Source organism: Podarcis bocagei (assembly GCF_964188305.1).
Source record: "Podarcis bocagei genome assembly, chromosome: 2".
Lineage (NCBI taxonomy): Eukaryota > Metazoa > Chordata > Lepidosauria > Squamata > Lacertidae > Podarcis > Podarcis bocagei.
In genome coordinates, this window is record NC_138126.1 from 96129808 (window position 1) to 96149713 (window position 19906).

Sequence of the window (19906 nt, forward strand, 5' to 3'; positions counted from 1 at the left end):
CTGTGTGTGTCTTTTGGACCACGTTTCTGAAAACTATGCTTTCATGACTTCAATCCTGCCCGAATGATGCTTGAAAACAGCATAGTGATTCAGAAGCATTTTGTTCCTACCTCTGCAGGAATGTTCAAGGGACATTTTAAAAATCTACAGAGAACCTTTCCTATGGCCCCTTTTGCTACGCATACCAGCCAAAGTGAATAATGGGCTAACAACCTATGCTTACATAGGGCAGCAGGGCTACTCTACCTTTGTCATGGTGGTGCCAGCCTCCAGCATAGTAATCCTGAAGTACTTGAGGAGGGTTCCAAGTCTCCAGAATGTAGTCCACCTGGTGCTGCTTACGCCACGTTAGGGACTGGCACATGATCTCTCTGGCTTTGTCAATGTTGAAATCTCTCGCACGCAGGAATCGTAAGATATGCTCATCTTTTGGGATCTGCAAACATCAGCAAAAGGGGGCTGAAAGTTACAAACCAGCTGATTCCAAAGTTATCTAAACGGTGGAGGTGAATTTTATTTGCTACTGAGCAATATCCATTTTACACCCTCAGAGCAGAAAACTGGGGCAGCTGCCTTGATTAGATTTAAATCTACTCTGCATAAATAACTTGTTCTAGTATTTGCATTAATGTTTACACCCAGCTTTTGAGGCAAATTGCCAACCCAAGGTGGCTTATGGTATCTTTGATAAAACAATAGTGTTATGTATTGCATGCTCTTTAGATGGTGCACATGAGTCAAAAGGAAGTTTCTCTTAGATAAGGCCGTCCCCATCCCTTTCACTCACGGAGAACCAGGAAGACACCAGCAGTAGAGAACTAAAGAAGAAAAATAGCTATTGCCCACAAATGCAGGTTACAGCAGAGCTTTCCAAACTTTTCATGTTGGTAACACACTTTTTAGACATGCATCATTTCGTGACACAGCAATTCAGTCTTACTAGCAAACCAGAGGTTAAAGTAATCCCTTTCCCTGGGAGGAGCACGAGGAGTGTTCATGTGACACACCTACACACTGCAGCCGACACACTAATGGGTCACGACACACAGATTGGAAAGCTCTTGGTTACAGTATCTCCACTTAGGTCTTTACATCATGGTTGCAGGGATACAAGCATCAAGAGAACAGCAAAGAAAACTACTGAAGCCCTCTCTACAAATTCCATGAAATTTGGATAAGAAAAGATGGAGAAAGCAGAAAATAGTAAAATGGGGTATTGGTATGTTTTCTGCTATAGTATAGCTGTTAGACTTTTAGCAATTAATAGGAGGTAATCAGTAAAAGAAAGAGACTCGTATTCACACACACACACACACACACACACACACACACACACACATACACAAAAATAGGATTAAAAATCTGAATGAGATTCCCAATAGCACTTGTCAGTTTACCCCCTTTTGTGGACAATGACCACAGCACAGCACACTTTGCCATTCACAGCATTGCTGTTCATGTGCCCCAAGAGGGAAAAAAGCAAGCTGGGAAGTTTTTGAACACTTTGTAAGAAAGTTTGTTATTCCTTTGCTCTATCTGTGTTAAACTATAACTGACTTACAATGCCATCCTGAAAAACAGTACTTTATGCCACTTTCAAGCAGACCAGAGTGAAAATGTGTGTTAAAGAGATGAACAGCTAGAGCGGGGTGTGAGAAAATAGCAAATCAAAGCTGTGAGGAGATTTTTGTTCAAAAAAAAAAATCAGATGGAAATGTCATCGTTCTTTAGTTTAATCCACAGAAAAATGGGTACAATCAGGCAAGACATTTAAGAGACGAGAAGGGAAATGGCAAACACTCAAGGGTTTTGCAGTGAACTGGATAACAGAGTTAAGCCGGGATACATCTGCAGTGAAGATCAAGCCACTAAGTATCGTATTTTTCGCTCTATAACACGCACAAGACCATAACACGCACGTAGCTTTTAGAGGAGGAAAACAAGAAAAAAATATTCTAAACAAAACAGTGGATGTATGATTTTTGTGGTTCATGCTGTGGCCACAGACGTGATCTGACGGTGAGTTTGGGGTAGCCCAATGCAAAAATCCTGAGGATCCATGTGGATCCATGCTAAAGTCGCCCTAAAGTCGCAGGGGCGCTGGGGGAGTGAACGGGAAGCAGGAGGAGGAGAACAATCCCTCTCACACACACAAACACACAGAGTATCAATCCTAAAGTCGCAGGAGAGGCAGGGGCGCTGGGAGTGGGAAGCAAGAGAAGGAGAACGATCCCCCCCCCTCTCTCTCTCTCTCTCACACACACACACACACACACACAGTATCAATCCGATAGTCGCAGGAGAGCGTAGGGGCTGGGAGTGGGAAGCAAGAGAAGGAGAACGATCCCCCCCACACACACACAGAGTATCAATCCTAAAGTCGCAGGAGAGCGCAGGGGCGCTGGGAGAGTGAACAGGAAGCAAGAGGAAAACGATGCCACACACACACACACACAGCCCCTACAGTGGCTAATCCAAAATCGGACAGCAAAAAACTGCAGGCAGGGACAGAGCACGGGGTTGTTTTAAAGCAGCCAACCCCGCTCTGCTTCTCTCCCTCCTCCCGGCTAGGCTGGCTGAAAAGCTTTGCTGCTACTTAGCAGCTCAGTGGAGAGGAGAGAGGGACAGAGAGCACGGGGTTGTTTTAAAGCAGCCAACCCCGCTCTGCTTCTCTCCCTTCTCCCCGGCTAGGCTCGCTGACAGGAGCCGCTTACACCCGCTTTGCAGTTTCAAAGAGAGCCACGGACTGCTCACAACTGCAGCGGATTCCCCTGCCATCCGTAGGCATTCGCTCCATAACACGCACAGACATTTCCCCTTACTTTCTAGGAGGAAAAAACTGCGTGTTATAGAGCGAAAAATACGGTAAATATTGGGAAAGTAATTAAGGAGATTTTGGTTGTATGGCAGATAGCATAAAAATAAGCAGGTTTGAAAGAAAGAGCACTAGTACTTACAAATCTGTTGGAACAAAATACAGCCCAGATTTTGAAAATATAATCAACTTTTGGCCTCTACATCAGAAAATTACTTAAGAGTGGTGAGAGGTAATGCTTGAAGCATCCTTTTTTTTTCTTTCTGCTAATGGAGCCAAATAAAATCAGACATTCTAGATGCTAAGATGACATAATCATGATTTAAAAGTGATTTAAACTGAGCTTCTGCCCTATAGCTCCGAAGATAATATTAGGCTAGAGAAAATGACCATGTCTAAATCTTGGATGGAAACTGGAAGCTGTAGGAGTGAACAAGCTGACTTACGATAGAAGGAAAGTGCAAGAAAGAAACTTAAGGAAACACAAAAAACACAGGTCGGTGTGAATAAACCACCACATTGGGGAGCAGAGGGGCAAAGAAACTTTGCAAGCTGGTGAGGCGGGGGGGGGGGGGGTGTGCTACGTTGATTTTGAAAACAAATGATGGAAAGTTAGAATGAACCACAATCCATTTTAAGTAGCACATCCACACCAAGAGATCAGGGCACAATGTGGCTTCTAATGTAGAGCTGGAAGCTTTGGATTCAAGTTGAGTTTAGGTACTTACTATGTGGGAAGCTCCCTTCAAACTTAGGGTAGCTTCGTGTGCTATACAGCAACAAATACATATTTACCACTAGTGGGGTACATTCCTTGAGCAGCCACAGCTATTCACAATTCGCTGGATCACGTTGTGCCCATCTCTTTCCTATGCGAAGTTTTCTCCCTAAACTTCAGACTTAGAACTGAAGTAAGCTAACTTTTATTTTAAATAGCTTACTCTTGAAGTACTGGCTGTGGAAGGCGGGGAGAACAAAACAGGAAATTGGAATTTGGCTGTTGCGGTATTGCAGGAAAGATGTATTTGCATGTCTAACTGGCCTTTAGCTTTTATGCTAGTCATATAATCTCAGTGCAACATTCCATGAATTACGGACCACCTGCCCAAGCGTGCAGTCTTGCATGCTTTCAAACTATCTATGCTGTGAGAAAGGCATGGCAGTGGTTAATGGAGGAATGTCGTTAACAGGAGCCTCCTTGCAAGGAACTAAATCAATCTCCAAGCAGGACACAGTAAAACTGGTTAATTTGTTGACATTTCAATTTTATGCTTCTACAATACATAACCTTTAGCATATATGAAAGGATATCTAGGCTACCAAGCCAAAGCTTTGTTTTCTTTAAGTATAAAAGCATCTGGTCTCTGCACTCTGGGAAGTAGATTTAAAGATTAGACTTTACAGCACACAGAAAAACTAAAAGGTATCAGGTTCAAACTAGTTCAAGGCCATCTTATGTAAAAATGTCCATTCCCTTGGATGGATTATTGACATGCTGCCAGACCATCTTGCATGCTGTGCACTTTTCCGATGAACGGGAAGTCAAGCACGCAGACAGATACTTACTTTGCCTTTGTGCGTTTCCTGCAGCCACTGCCGAAGCCTGATGAGGCAGCTTTCCTGAAGTGGTGTCAAATCTCCTAAATACCTCTTGATGTAGTCTGCATCCAGCTTGTCTGAAACCATTATTTACACAAATGCTATTAGAATCAATGATTGCTGGATCAATTAACAAATGGCTTTCAGTATACATTCTTCAAGTTGAAGCTCTGGCTTGTCCTTTTGCAGAGCAAGCTGCCATTTTTAATACATAGTTTGAAAAGAATGAAATGCTACTAGCTGAGCTGTTTTTCTTCCACCAGCTCCAGCTAGCCATCGCCCTAGTCAATAATGGGTGCCTTTCCCCCACTCAAAGTCTCTGTTAATAAAATGCAACCTACAGATTTTATATCTGAAAACATATCAGTGTACAGTTGTTTGTGCTATTTATGCTGTGCGGCCAAAATCATGAAGTTTGGCTACAGAAATTGAAGACATTTAGCACAGAAATAGAGATCCACCAACTCCTTGCTTAAACTATAGCTGTTATATTAATGGAGACACACAAAATAACCCCAAAAGGCAGACAGGGCAGGCAAACAACGCACCATCGGGTGTTCCAGCTGTGGGCTCTGATGCATTGTTGCAATTGTTGATTTCCTTAGGGCTGAGTCCCTCCTTGGTGGTAGTTTCAGGTATGTTGATTGGAGGGGACAGTGGCCGCCTTACATGAGATGCACCACGTTCAAAGGTAAATTTAGCCGGGGGACTCCAACGAGGAATATAATTAATTCCCTCCTCTTCTAGCTGATTCAAGTAGTACTCGATTATTTCTTTGCCCTTTGAAAACAAGGCAATTCTTTAGTCAATGCACTTCTCTTTGGGCATAGGTTTTCAGAGAAAATTGCACTATTAGTTCTTCCTTATGTAAAACAAGATGTAATCTAAGAAAGTGAGAGCCCTACTACACGCTTCTACATTTCAGCATCACCCACCCCCCAAGAGCATGAACTAGTTTAGAAAAGAATGAACCTATTTCTATGGTACTCAAAAGATACACCAACTCAAAAGTCACAAGGAGACCTAAGGCAATGCATTTGCCCACCGACTCCTTTTTGGCCAGGCATGGATACAGTTGGTCTGGGAAGCATGGAGCCCCCACTTTTGACGAAGGCAACTGAGCATCTCTACATACAGGTTAAAGCCTGGGCACAATAAGCTAGGCAACCTCCTATTTTTGACAAGTTGTTTTATTCTTGTGGGGAAACTTCTTCTAAAGTCGCATGCTGTTTGGCACAGTATGATTTAAAGCACTGCCAATCCAAGCCATGCTTGCAGTTGGGCAACTGCCTCTAGGGAGATAAAAAACAAAACAAAACACTATCTTTATTTACTTTGTTATAACAAAGAGTTTAAGCACCTATGACGCATTCCAGGAACCGCATAATCAATTTTCAAATCACAAAGTCAGTGCACTCGCAGGCTCCTCTATTTGCAACAAGAGCAGATTAATCAATATTGTCTAAATAAGAATGCACCATTCATAGAGGACAAGAGCAGCCACCAATAAAGCCGAACCTGGCCGGACAAATCCCAAATGGGCTCAAAATAACTCCAGCTGCAATATCGAGAGCCAGCAGGCCAAGGAGTTGCAAACTGGAAAGCTCACCTTTTTAATATTGCTGGTGTACTGTTTCATGGCAATCTTTTCTACTGTGCTTTCAAATCCAAAGAAAGATTTAATATCAAGGCTTGCAGACTGCTCAAAACATGTCCAGTCTTCATTGTCTGGATGCACCTGGGGTGTTGAGAAACAAAAGGTTGGCACATAGTGTGAGAAATCTGTTCAAGTATCACAAGAGATTCTGAAGTACAGCATACAATGTTCTTTTTTAGTGCAGCCAACTGGCGTGCTCACCAATGCACAACACAACTAAGCTTTAGTTTAAAGCTGCACCACTATGTAATGTAAACCACAGTGGCTTAAGACTGCCAATGTACTTTGGTCAAGGACTTAGGTTTTAAAATAGTAATCGACCTAAGTGGGCTCTGTAAAGCTCATGTTTATGAGTTTTCAGTTCTCTTGGTTTTTAGTCCCATTTCAAGATCCAAAAAGGCAAGACACATGTGTAATCCCTGCATTTCAGCAGAACTATTCCAAGTATTCACATTCAAGTTATTGGTGCAACTCTTTGCTAGTTTCTCAGCATGGCTTCCACCATCACAGAAGTCAACTTTTCTCAATTCCTGTCACAAATCACACAAGTCATCCTGAAAACTGCCACAGAGAAAGGAATTGCTGTGTATTGTCTAACTCAAGGCATAAGGAATTTAACAGCCTGTTCCTGTGCAGACGTAGGCATTCCTACATTCACTGGAGTTTATTAATTAGGCTAATATAACTCTGCATATGGCAAGGCTGAAAGCAGAGATCTGGCACATTTAACTTGGGCAGGCAACTCCTGGACTTTGCTAAATTAATTCTACTTGGAAAATTATGACTGATTATGGTGGATGCCTTCAAAGTAATTCTAGAGGAATATTAAATGTTTGGAATTAGCAGCCAGAATTTAAATTGGGTTTTAGTATTCAAAATGCCACACACTACTCCTATTTCTTCTTAGCAGCTAAGAGCTTTTATGGCTGCTGCGATGTTGTCACCTCTCTGAAGAGAAGCAGCAGCCTAAAACCCCCTTATCATTGAAGAAATTGAATTGCTAGCTCTAGATTTTTCAGCTCTTTAAAAGAAAAAGAAGGGAAAAAAGCAGACAGTGAGCATAGGCTTGATTTATATGCCTATTTCCCCTGGTATTTAGATTTTCCTGTTGGCAAGAATGTGGAAACTTATGCATGCAACAGAGTTCTTTACCTTGCTTTGATTGTCTGCTTTTCCTAAAAAAATAAATCATGGCTGTCTGCAAGTTTAAAAGACACTGGGACAAGAACTTGTCGGCTCACCCGCATCATATCCTATGCCCTGGCACTACATACTATCAAGTAGGAGTCTGAACACCTGCTAGCACCCGTGCAGACTTAAATCAGAATGAAAATGAAGTGTTCTGAACACATGCCAGTCCTAACATATTCAATATGTTTGTACTGCCTGAGCACAGAATGTTAAATATGACTAGATCTGATATTTCAGTGTTGTGGGATTCTGTCCAAAACAAGAAAATTCCCAAAAGCCGTTACAAGTTACCCAGCTCAAAAATGCCAGCAAAATATGTGCAGCATTAAACTTTCTTATTGAAGGAAAAGCCAAAGTGCAAACCTCCACTGAAGGCCCCAAAGGCTTAAACCACACCAACCTGCCTTGACTCACCGTGTAACAGCAGTGTTCATTAATGACGACCCTATTTGAGAAAGTCTCATTGTGGGCCTCTATGTGCAAAGTGCGGTCTCTTCTGTTCAGTGAGTTCTTCTGGATGAAGTAAACATAATCAACCCCTGCAATCTGAGAGAAGGGAAGAGGCAAAGTTAAACTGGAGTAGCAGCAGCCTTGCAGACAGCTATCCAGGCCCATCTATTCAGGCCAACCATTGTTATGCAGCTACCTTTTTCAGGAGCCGTGGTGCATCTACGTCCAGTTTACAGCGCCTTTCAATTATGTGGATGGCCTTGTCCTCGCTCTTGAATTCGTTCACAGTATCACTGCCTACAAACATGGGAATGAGGGGGCATGTAGGAAACCTTTTCTCGTAAGCCTGTAAAAGAAAGGAAGAACAAATGTCAAAGCTCCGTTACAAGACTCTCCAGATAGCATTGTAATATATCTGAGTTAAAGCTGATCACGACCCGTTGCATTTTCTTCAAGTTGTTAAAATAATTAAAGGATGATGATTTGTGCATTTCAAGTATCTACCAACAACAGTATGTGGCACTAGCAGGCTCGGAGTCTAATTTTCACTCCTTGTGAAAGCTCTCCAGGCGACTCTCGAAAGTACTTCCCCAGAGGCTAGTAAAGACTTTCAAGGTCTGTTCCTTGCAATAATAGCTCTCCCCAAGCACAATAGCTACATTCATGTAATGACTGCAATGTGCCATTACCAGACTATACTTGTGCCTAAGAACTTAATGCCTTTTATTAAGTTACTCACACAGCAATGTCCTCAGTTCAGCTAAACAAAGAACATGGTCACAGCATCCATAAACCTTCGAATCGCCCCCAAAATGGTACTGCATTTCAAGGAAAAAACCAGAAAACTCCAAAAGACAAGCTCCACGGGTTGGAATCCCTGAACACAGACTGACAAACTGTTTTGCATTCCCTATTCTCAGGGCCTCACTTTAAGCAGAGAGAACAGTTGTGTTGTGTACATGTATCCAATATTATTCTCCCATAATGCCCTTATTCTCCCATAATGCCCAATTACAGAATCAGGGCTTTTTTTCTGTCCCATTTTACTTTATTTCACAGTGGACTGTTTCATGGAGATGTCAGGAGAAGAGATGGGGATTCTATGGGCTGGAAGAACAAACATGCAGCTGAAAACAACAGGGAAGGTGGCTGAATTGTTAAACTGATACCCTTTCCCATCTCTCATGGCAACATATTTACTCAAGAGAAACATGCATTCACCCTAAAGGAATTGATCTGAGAGAGGAATAAGGAAGTAGAAGCATTACTACCATTGCCTGTAAGGGAAATAGAGTCTTAAAATGGCAGCCTGGCTAGAATGGCCAGACTAGGGACCCAGCTGCAACAGCAGGGGCATGCAGGCATGATGTCCAGGGCACAGATTGATTTAGGCCTAGTTCTGACTTAGTTGGTTAAACAGTGTCCAGTTTGTACTGCTTCAGACTGCAAGTGGATGCTCCTCTGTGTGTGTGTGCGCGCGCGCACACACACACACACACACACACACACACACACACACAAAACTCCTGCACCTCTCTCTTCATATGCAAAGCTATAAGTCCGTGAAAAAGGTTGAAAGCCTAGCACACAAAGCCCACCCAGCTAAGACACTAGTATTCAGCTGGGAGGAGTATTCAATCGTGAGAAGCCCACCAGCCATCTGAAGTGGCACAGCCCAGACACAGGTTTACCACAACAGCAACAAACTGACTGTAACTGTCTCAACTTATATAACACTCTCCAAATGCTTGATGAATCCACCCCAATGCCTTAACAAAATCCTGCATTCACATTGTGATATACCAAATGTCATGATGGCCCCGCTACACATACCATAAAAAATATCATTTTAACAGTATTTTTCTTGCATTCAAGACACCAAGGAGGTTGTTTGTGCACCCATTTAAGTCAAATTAATTTTGGCAGGAGCAATGAGTTTCCAAATATCGCCCAAAATAGGTAAGCTCAGACAATCAAGCACCATGATTTGGAAACAAATTCTGCTTCTGAACAGGATTACAAGAGAAATAAGCTCCCCGGCAGAATCTACTTACATAATGTATTTTGCATTATTTCCACATAGAGTCTAACTGCTGCTCTTGCTTGCACTCAACATTCCTGTGAATCAGTATCTGAAGGAAGCTTATTAAATTCATTTAAATGTTGCTTTTTCTGTGCCCTTACCATTCACTCTTAAAATCCTAGGTTCTAGGATTATAGTGCTGATCACATTTTGTCCAGTGCCCCAAATGTAGCTGAAAAGCAGAATCAAATGCTATTATAGTTTGTATTTAAAAAGGAAATGGCATCTTTTTTCAAAGCTGGCTTTGAACCTCTGAAGGTGCAAAGCACTTGAATACCCCACCATACTTATGTGACTCAAAAGGAAGCAGCTGGATTATGAAAAGAACAAAACTAGAGCACTACAACAAGACTGGGCAGGTAAACTAAATACATTGTAGAGCATGAGGAACTTAGGAGACCAAATGCTTTCTCTTACTCTCAGCTTAAAGGAATTGTGCATGAGGAGTAAGCACAATGTGTACGAATGACTGTAATTATAATTGTGTAAAGAATTCATTCTAGTTCAGAAGACCGGAGAAAGTGAGCCTAAGCTTGGATATGAAAATGGTAACATATTTTTAGCTTTCACAATTCAAAAATATATATTGAAATATGTGGTCTTGCAACAAGCTGATGCCTCAACACAAACTTTGTAGTTTCAGGTAACTATTAATATTTTATTAGCCTGTAATTGCTCCATGTTAGTAGTAGACATTTTGTTCAACACCAAGGATGACATCTAGATCTGGAAACATTGGCCTAATCAGTATTACTAGTTTCTACTTTGCTCTAAGGCTACGCAATTTTAAATGTGGCTAGTGCATGATTTTGGTTGATAGTGGTGTTCTAAACGCAGCCATGCTTAGAACTCTTCAGTGAAAATCTGATTACAACAGACATTCTCTATTTCTTTCAAGGCATTCAGCAGCTAGACTTCCCTCATATGATCTGTGCACAGTCAACGGCTGCACCATTTCATTTTCCCAGAGCGATTGGTATGCTGGGAAATGACAGAGCCCGTCACCAGCTGAGACAGTGGAGAAGAGCTTCTGACATCACCCTCCCCTAGCTTAAAATCTCAGCTCAACAATGCAGAGGGTTGCTTAGCAACCATAAGATTTGAAATAAATTTTGGTTGAAAGGGTAGCTTAGCTATTTATATGCTGATCTGAACTTGCACAGCTTCAGGTCTCATTTGGGTGAATTTTAGAAAGCTTTCTAGTAACAATGTATCAGTGAAGCCCAGCATTAAAAGGTTGCCTGTCGCCTTACTGGGTTATGCTAAATCCATCACAAAATTCTAAGCGGCTGGAATGTTTTAATTAACTCGTTTCCTTGTTCTTAAGACGTCAAGTAATCATTGAAGCCTGAGCCTTTGTGGGGTGAGCAAAACTTTCTAACTCGGACTGCATGGCTCAGTGGCTGGAACATTGGTTAAGGGTCTCAGATACTGAAGCTTTGCAATTTTGTGCAAACCACCCCCACCCCTTAGATACCATTTTCCACATGCTGAGTAGGTCACACAGCAGAGCTGACTTTGGCAGCCAACCTGGAGTTCAATGAAATGGCAGTTTGAAGAAACTGCACTCACAATGAACCTGAAATTGTTCCAAGGGCATAGATCTATGCATACGGATACCACCACCTCATTCTACACACCATGTCCATTCCCCAAATAAATATTTAAGACCAAAAACATCTTCTGGTCTCCCAGGTTCAATTAGCAGGACCTAACTCAGAGAATACTGCCACGATTCCAGACACAGCTGCTACAGTGTGGTCTACACCAGTTAAATCTCGATTAGCTCACTGCAGTAATGGAATTTCAGGAGAATCCTGCGCAACAAGGTACAGACCACCAGCATGGCAGCTGTGATCTTTTGTTCTCCAGTTATGCAATTGTTCTGCAATTATGTTTATTTCTTCCACTGCTACAGGCTACTCACAAAACTGGAATAGCAAGCTTCTCCTTCGCTCAGCAACAAAACCCTGAACTGTCTGTCAATAGCAAAGACTGTGATAAAGTGAAAATGGCAGGGGAGTCTGCGGTGTCCTCTTACTGAAAATGATGGCACATTAGGCAGGCTTATAAGGGGAATGGAGGGGTGGTGTGCTACGTTAACAGGTTCCCTTATGCTGATGCTATGCCTTTCACAAATGCTACAAGACAGGAAAGTCAGGCATTTCCCCTATAAGGCAAACAGATGTCTGCAAGGAAGTCACAAGGCAATGGGGCTCCATATAAATATAGCCAAAACCCACATATAAGGATATAACACCAGCTGCATTCACTTGCTTGGCAGCATACACATAAAACCACCACCAGTGATAATCAAATAATGAAGACTTCCTCCAGAGGTACTAACAGCAGAATATAAACACTGGAATACAGGTGGACATATGGATCAGTGTTAGAAACTCAGATATGTATGCTGGGCGCCAAATCACTCCTTAAACCGAGGTTACAGTCGCCAAAACAGAATGCCTAGTTGCCATTTTGGGGCCTGATGGTCATATTTTTCAAATGAGGAACTTACTGTGATTGATAATCAGATAAACATCTGACTAGTTCTGATGACAACCTTGAGCTAGATTAAGAGCTTTGAGAATTTAAACAAGAAAAGTCACTTGATTCAGGGATAGTCCACTTTTTCTTAATGGTGACTGCTCTTCCTCAGGCTGCACAAAAAAAGCAATTTGGTTCCCAAAATTCATTCTGACTGTGCAGAAAAAAAATATAACTGGTAGAATTCTACAGTATGGGGAATTAGTGTGTGAAAACAGTCCAGATCCAATGATCCCCAGATGGTGGAGATGTCAAATGCCATCCTGGCACCCAGGCATCTTCACTTGATCGAAACTGGTTGAAAGCCTGGTGCAAAATATGCCTGGCTAATTTCGAACACTTCTATGGTGTTTTCGCCTTATGTAGGGTGGTAGTCAGCTAAATTTTACTCAGAGTAGACCTAATGAAATTAATGGGCCTAACTTAGTCATAGTCACTGATTTCAATGGATTTGCTCAGAGTAAAGCTTAGCAGAATATCGTCCCTTAATTTGTGATTCAGTATAGAAGTCATACCATTAACCACAGCAGTAGCCAATGCAGTACAGGAGTCAAAATGTGACATATACACTCCAACTATCATTGGAAAACAGTTGTGAACACTAGGCTTTGTAGGGGTAGGCTACCTAAACTCAGAAAGTAAAATGCAAAAATGCAGTGCCAGGAGTCAGTCTCCTTACAAAAATGTAAATTATGGTTGAGATTCAACTAACAAGCCCTGCCAGCCAAAGCTTGCATAAGGACTTCCACTAGTGCAACAAGGCTTCTTTCCACTACATAGCGGGTGGGAGAATCCCTGGAACAGTGTGCAGGGGGAAGAGAGGATAGATTGTTCCATCAGACAAGCAGAAATGCTTGTGCTGATACAGAGATCTGCTGAGCGTTGCACTACATTTAATTCCACTCTCAAAGTCTCAACATCAAAGAACAGTGGAGAGTCTCTTTTGGAAAATGCTTTCCTACTATGCCCCTACATCCTTTATAAACCCTCCTTTGACATTGCCTCTTCTTCCTTACCCAGCTTTGGGAGTCCAACCAAACCAGCCCAGGAAATACTGACAAACAAGTTTACAATCAGCCACTCATATTAAAGACAAATTGTGACAACAGCAGTATCTGCAGTTTACAGACCATGAACTACCACCACAAAAGCACACAGGAAGAACTGCAAAGCTGACAACTAAATTCTGACAAGTTGCAGAACAGAAAGTGTAGACACAAAAACAAAGGGTATTTTTCAGTACACATATTTAGAAAACACCCTCAAGAGGGAGGAAGACCTACTGGCAGAACAACTTAGGTTCTTGGAACTAAACCCAAGGCTGATGTCACTCACATTTTCCAGCAAGTGGAGAAACACAATAAGTTTTGGAAAAGTAAGCAATTCTGTCAGGAAACTCACTGCTTGCTCTCCTATTGTGGCCTGAGCATATCTAAATTCCATGACATTTGTTCCCACAGTGTTGTGGGAGACAAGAGGCTACAAATACAATAAATGTGCCCTTTTTGATCACACAGGGTGTATGTATCACAGTATTATCGAAGCAAAGCATAACATCAATGCCTGCTGCTGTATTAAACCACAACACATGTTCAGAAAGGCCACTACATTAGGGTACCTTGAGAGCAATGATAGGTGGGACAAGTACAGTGGTACCTCGAGTTACAGACATTCAGGTTACATACGCTTCAGGTTACAGACTCCGCTAACCCAGAAATAGTGCTTCAGGTTAAGAACTTTGCTTCAGGATGAGAACAGAAATCGTACTTCAGCCGCGTGGCGGCAGCAGGAGGCCCCATTAGCTAAAGTGGTGCTTCAGGTTAAGAACAGTTTCAGGTTAAGAATGGACCTCCAGAACGAATTAAGTTCTTAACCCGAGGTACCACTGTAATTCTAGTTCTGTCCCGCATCCTTCTGCTGCTTTCCAGAAGGTCAAAATTGAGACTGAGGAGGAAGCTGACAGCCACGGCCACCTCTTGAGCCTATTGTAAATTAGATGGCAGGCAGGAGGGATGACTGAGGGCGGAATGTGATTGGTGGGGCAGTGCCCCATTCACCCTAATGGAACAGTCTCCACTGGCACACAGATTCTCAGGAATCCATCTGTGCTTTTGAAACTCCTGGTTTCCTATTCAGGTGCCAGAAACAGCCTCAGTTTCATTTTGTGCTACATTTCTTGGTTGTTTTTTTTATAGACTGAAATAGGGGTAGTGAATCTTCAAATCCTAAGCATCAAGACAGGTTGATGCTAACCCCCAGCCATACTTTTCAGCAAATACTTTCCAGAGGGACAGACTTCGGCAAAAAGGCTAGAAGCCAATAAAACCCAATCCACAACACAATAACCAGCCTCTCCCTTAATTCATAGGAGTATAGTACAAAAACAGAGTTAATTTCTTTGGCTGTTAATAGAGGAACAGAAACTCCTGCGTTTTACTTAAGCTTTCTTAAGAGTTCTTTTTATGTAATCACTTACTGTAAAATAATGCTTTAAATCTGCCATTTAAATAAGTCAAATGAGGAAGAATGCCGTGAAATAAGAATAAGGAGCAGTGTAACAGATACAAAATCCAAACATACTCTAATTCTTCAAGTCACAGGATTCCAAGGCTAATTTCTAGAGGCAGGGCTTTTAAAAAGTTGGCTGATTTCTATACAGCTCCCATTTTACTTTGTTGTGCCAGGAGCCATACATACATAAAACTTAGCATGCTTAATAGTCTGAAGAACAAAACAAACCTACACACAATATTTGTAATTTGAGAAGTCGCTTTTCTCATTTTAACAGCCAACTGTAATCTTCAGGTAACTAGCCATGTGGTTCTCTGCATGTCAGTCTAACATTACACTTAAGCTGCAATTCCACACCCACTTACATAGGAGTAAGCCACAATGAACTCAGTGGGACTTACTTCGAGCAGCCTGTATAGGATTCTGCTGCAAATAAAGGCTGCACTCAGGAAAACACATATGCAGCTTTAAAAGAGACAATCTTATAAAAGCCAAAACTACTATTAGCCAGCATTACAGAGACAACAGACTTCAACAGAACTGAACTCCAAGCCAATATTTATGGTGTCTGCCAGTCAAAGACATTTGCTGATTTTTTAGCAACTCTTGACAAGAAAAGCTTGCATCCATCTTCAGCATCAATAAAACTGATTAAAATCTATGTAGACCAATCCTGCTCTACTGGTTTCTGGCTAGGCCACACTTCTCCCCTACTAGAGATAAGAATCAATATAGTTAGCATTGTGAACCATGAAGTAAAGAAACTTTTTAAAGGTTTCCTAATTACATGCAACACTTTCCCTTTCTGAAATCTAATTCCACTGAAAAGGCTTTTGCTTGAAGGAAGAGAACAGTGCAAAGGAATAACCACCACCTTCTCTTTCAGTTTCCTTCTCAAAAAACATTCCTACTCCACCCTCATTGTTATCAAGCCCTGACCAACTTTGGCTGCAACTCCTCATCAGGACAAAGATGATGTTGTTTAGTGTGTTCACTTAATCTAGAACTGTGTTGCTATACACATATTTGCAGGACTGAGCTCAGGGAGTCTAGTTTTTAAAGTAAATCACTTAGTTGCATTACAGGGGCATTTTATAAAGCACCCCTTCAGCCAGATTCTCAAGTTTTAAGTGTATCTTTTTGAAATGTATCTGCTGCTCAGAGCTCAGTAGGTTCTATATTCCAAGCTTGAACAAATCCATTAAACTGTTTGCACTGCTCATGCATGAAACCCATTTAAGCCAGCATTAAAAAGCTTGCCCTTGCTAGGTTTTGAAGATATTTGTAAACTTGGTTTCGTCTTCCTTTTCAACATTTTCACTGCATATATGGGGGCTTCTAGGTATGATGCACAAATTATGTTTTACACAGCTAGAGCAGAACTCTACATACTTATTATTGCATACTTATTGCAAAGATGTTTGCAATATATGGCTAGTGGGCCATGAACAAACAAAGGCTTCAAAGTGAAGCCCAAAGCTTATACTTGAAACTGCTGATAACTCTCATGTCTCCATCCTTCATAGACAAACCTCTGCCTTAAAACAGTAAGCAGAAGTACCAAAAATACACATTATTTTGCATTGGTGCCTAGTGATTTCTAACATCACTTTATTTTTTGAAGGTGGTGAGTAAAGACTTCTTTACTCACCAATAACAAGTCTCGCCCTAGCAAGTGTTCACATTGTTTGCTGCCAGTCCATTCCCATGAGGAATTTGGGAGGCGGAAGAAGGAAGGTTGGCCATTGTGTTAAGGAGATACCATTACCAGGCTAAGATTTCGCAAGGACTTCTGAACAAGGAAGAGGGTACTTAGTAGCATTTCCTAGATCTAGGATACTGTTTCCTGAACCAAACCTTGTTTAAGCCCTTGTATAAAATGAGAAATAATAGCTCCTTCAGCATGTCCACAACCATGTACTTTTATCTGCAAACTTGCTAAAAGCATCAGCAGAACTTGACTGAACACATCTCTCTCATGTGCTCATCAGCACAATTTCTGAGCTTAAGATGCATGCTCAGGGTTGAGACATATTGCCAACAAAACTGAAGTTCTATTAGCATGGTTGGGTTTTGTTCTGCTTTTATAAATCTTGCTGGCTTCTCCTATGCAAGCAACTTCCTACGAACACATCAAATGATGGCTTCAGCTCTCTTTCTCACTTAACCAAACCCTAACTTCTTTTTCACCCCTATTCCCATGAGTTATGCTCAGTTAGGATGTTTAGAAAATAAAATATAATGGTGGTAAGATCTTTTCCCCTCAGATCTCAACATTGCTTCAGACAAGGTGTGCATAGACAAGTCACAGGAATGTCATTACAACTGAAGAGACTTTAAGGAGGAAAATCAGATTAAATACATGCATTAATATCATCACTTAATACTGTCTTAATGTAGGCGTTCTTCTTCCTGCTCCTATACTTGTGCTGACGTCTCTCCGAGTCATAGGTATAAACAGTGCCAACTTGAACTGATCCTTTTTACCAGTGTTTCAAATATATCTTGGCCCTATAGTCAAAAGAAGCCGTTTTGCACAGCATGTCCTGGTGATCTGCTTAAAAGATCACTGCCAACACCTTCAGGCTTGCTGTGCCTCCTACAACAAGTCTGTCGGAGTTCCTGCTAGGCTTCAGAGCAAGAGGTTTTTTAAAAGTTACAAATACGTATTTCACTCCTCCCCAGAGACGTTGCTTATCTCAAGACTACACTAAGAAAAGATATGTGCAACATTGCAATCCCTAAACCATATGCTTCAGTGGCTTCAATTCAGACATCACATCAAACCATGGTATACCTAACCAAAGTCTGAGAGCAAACCACAGTCTGATATATTTTTAAAATACCATGGCTTTAGAGCTGCCTGACTGCTTTTGTTTTTCATCTAATCTCTAGATGCAACAGGCTCTGGAAACAGAGCAACAACCCTAACTGTTGTTTATCAATTCACATATCATGCTAAAACTACAGCTAAGTTTCATTAATCATGGTTTGGTGTGGTGATGGAAATGATCCCATGAACTGCCTAATCTAGATAAACAGACAGCAAGAAACACAGAACATACTGTTCTAATTTCCCTCAGGTATTTGTTCCAGATCACCTGCTGAAACTTTTCAACCATCATATCCTGGAGCAAATGTGAAAGGCCTGCATAAATTATTTGTAACTGGAAATTGCCTTACATAGCACCCACTTCAGAGCAAAGATACCCCATGGCACTCAGTTTTTATTAACCAATGTTACCCACCCAAGCAGTTAAGTAATTCATTAACATATTATAAACTGATACTTACAGCCATAATTAACTCAAAGGGCTTCTTATACACCCTCACGGGAGATTGGTATTTCTGCACCATGGTTGCACAGAGTTAGTACTATACAGATCTGGGAAAAGAGAACAAAAATTGTGGGAAATAAATGCATTTATTGACACTAATTTAAACAGTAACCATGGAGACTTTTTGCATGTTCCTTTTCATCACCAAAATTCCACATCCTGATGACATATGCAAGAAGATTTTGAGGACTGAGAACTCAAGGTCAATAATTTCTACTGGTGGTGCTACTATCAGGATACGTTCATTGTTGACCACATGTTTAAAAAGGCAATAGCCAAGGTCATTACCATCATGGAATCTGAATAACTATACTAAGTCATAAATTAGTATCATTTACATGGGCTAAAATATGTGTGTTTGGGGGAGGGGTACTTAATCTACTATTTTAAGCAACACATTTCTGGCTCAATTTTTAATTTCACATTCAGAGGATGGCAGAACATCAGCAGAACACCCTGCACAGTTACTGACACAGACCAGGAACAGGCATTACATCATCAACCACAGGAAGTACAAAGCAATATTTGTACTACACATGTGTTTCAGCCATGGCATTTCAAGGTTGTGGTCCTCATGGTTTTACATAAGCTTGAATACACTAATAAATGCATTTGAAATAATCAATAGTCAAAAGGCAACTAAGAATGCAATCCTACACCCACATATTTCCAATCACATCTGCAAGACTCCCTGTATTATACTTGCACGTGCCAGTTCCTTCACATAATGGCACCTGGACCTTGGGAGGTACCAATTCTATATCTTTACTTAACTCCAAGAAGCTGAAAGTCAGAAAAAGATTTGTTCATCTCATCTCAATGGTGTAGGTTATGTTACTTGACAAATGGCAAATACAAAACCTTATAACAGGTTTCTATGCTATGTGCTACTTAAGCATATATTCAAGTAAGTTCCTCTGAAAAGGAAATTAGGGGGGGGTACCTTCCAAAAATCCATGTAAACAATATATCCACAGACTCAACTACTTTAACTGGAAAATGTAGCAGGCAACTTATTTTAAAAATGGGACAAGGTATATTGAATATAATGGGAAAACTCGGAATAAGATTTTATTCTTACTTTATCTATTAATTTTTCCCATTAAAGTGGCTCTGAACAACATCTGTTTTTAACAAAGTATGGAAATTATTCAGTAATAAGATTTTTGAATTAATATCTAAGAGTGACACGTTGCCAAGCTGTAAATAAAAAACTGACTATTTTGAAATCTGAATGCAACATGGGCTAATTATTAAAATTTAGCTCAGTCTTTCCCCAAGACTCAGGGCTGGTCCCAATCATTTTAATACACAGGAAATATTTTAAAGTAACAAAAAGAACAAATAATGAAGATTTCATTCTTATAAATACAATAAAGATTGTAAGTAGTAAAATAAATACCTTCCAGGCATACATTTTGTATATGTTTAGTTAATTTACTTCTGCACAAGCACACAGAAGCTGATGAAAAATGCAATGCTCTACAGATACTGTAATTAATAGCCACTAGGGCACTTAGTAGGAACGCCCTTAAGGAATTAATGGGACTGAATACTACTGCCTGGTGTGTATTGCTTAACAATCAAGACTTCTTATGCACACACACACACACACACAAGAATGTACACAAATATTGTGTACACAGCTAACATAAATGGATGTTAGGAGGCCCTTCTATTTATCATTTATTATTTGTCCCATCTGGGTTGTTCCA

General features: G+C 41.0%; 1 protein-coding gene across 1 annotated transcript in view; it reads right to left on the reverse strand.

Moving 5' to 3' along the window:
* The window catches only part of SEC14L1 (SEC14 like lipid binding 1), a 57653-nt gene that overhangs the window by 12192 nt on the left and 25555 nt on the right, over positions 1–19906 (reverse strand). Inside the window, exons 4-10 of the mRNA XM_081185379.1 lie at positions 18148–18238; positions 7909–8058; positions 7677–7808; positions 6024–6152; positions 4963–5194; positions 4382–4491; positions 247–436 (exon numbers count right to left, since the gene is read on the reverse strand). Of these exons, the coding sequence (XP_081041505.1) occupies positions 247–436; positions 4382–4491; positions 4963–5194; positions 6024–6152; positions 7677–7808; positions 7909–8058; positions 18148–18210 (1006 nt within the window). The 5' untranslated portion in view covers positions 18211–18238. The remainder of the gene's footprint in view (positions 1–246; positions 437–4381; positions 4492–4962; positions 5195–6023; positions 6153–7676; positions 7809–7908; positions 8059–18147; positions 18239–19906) is intronic.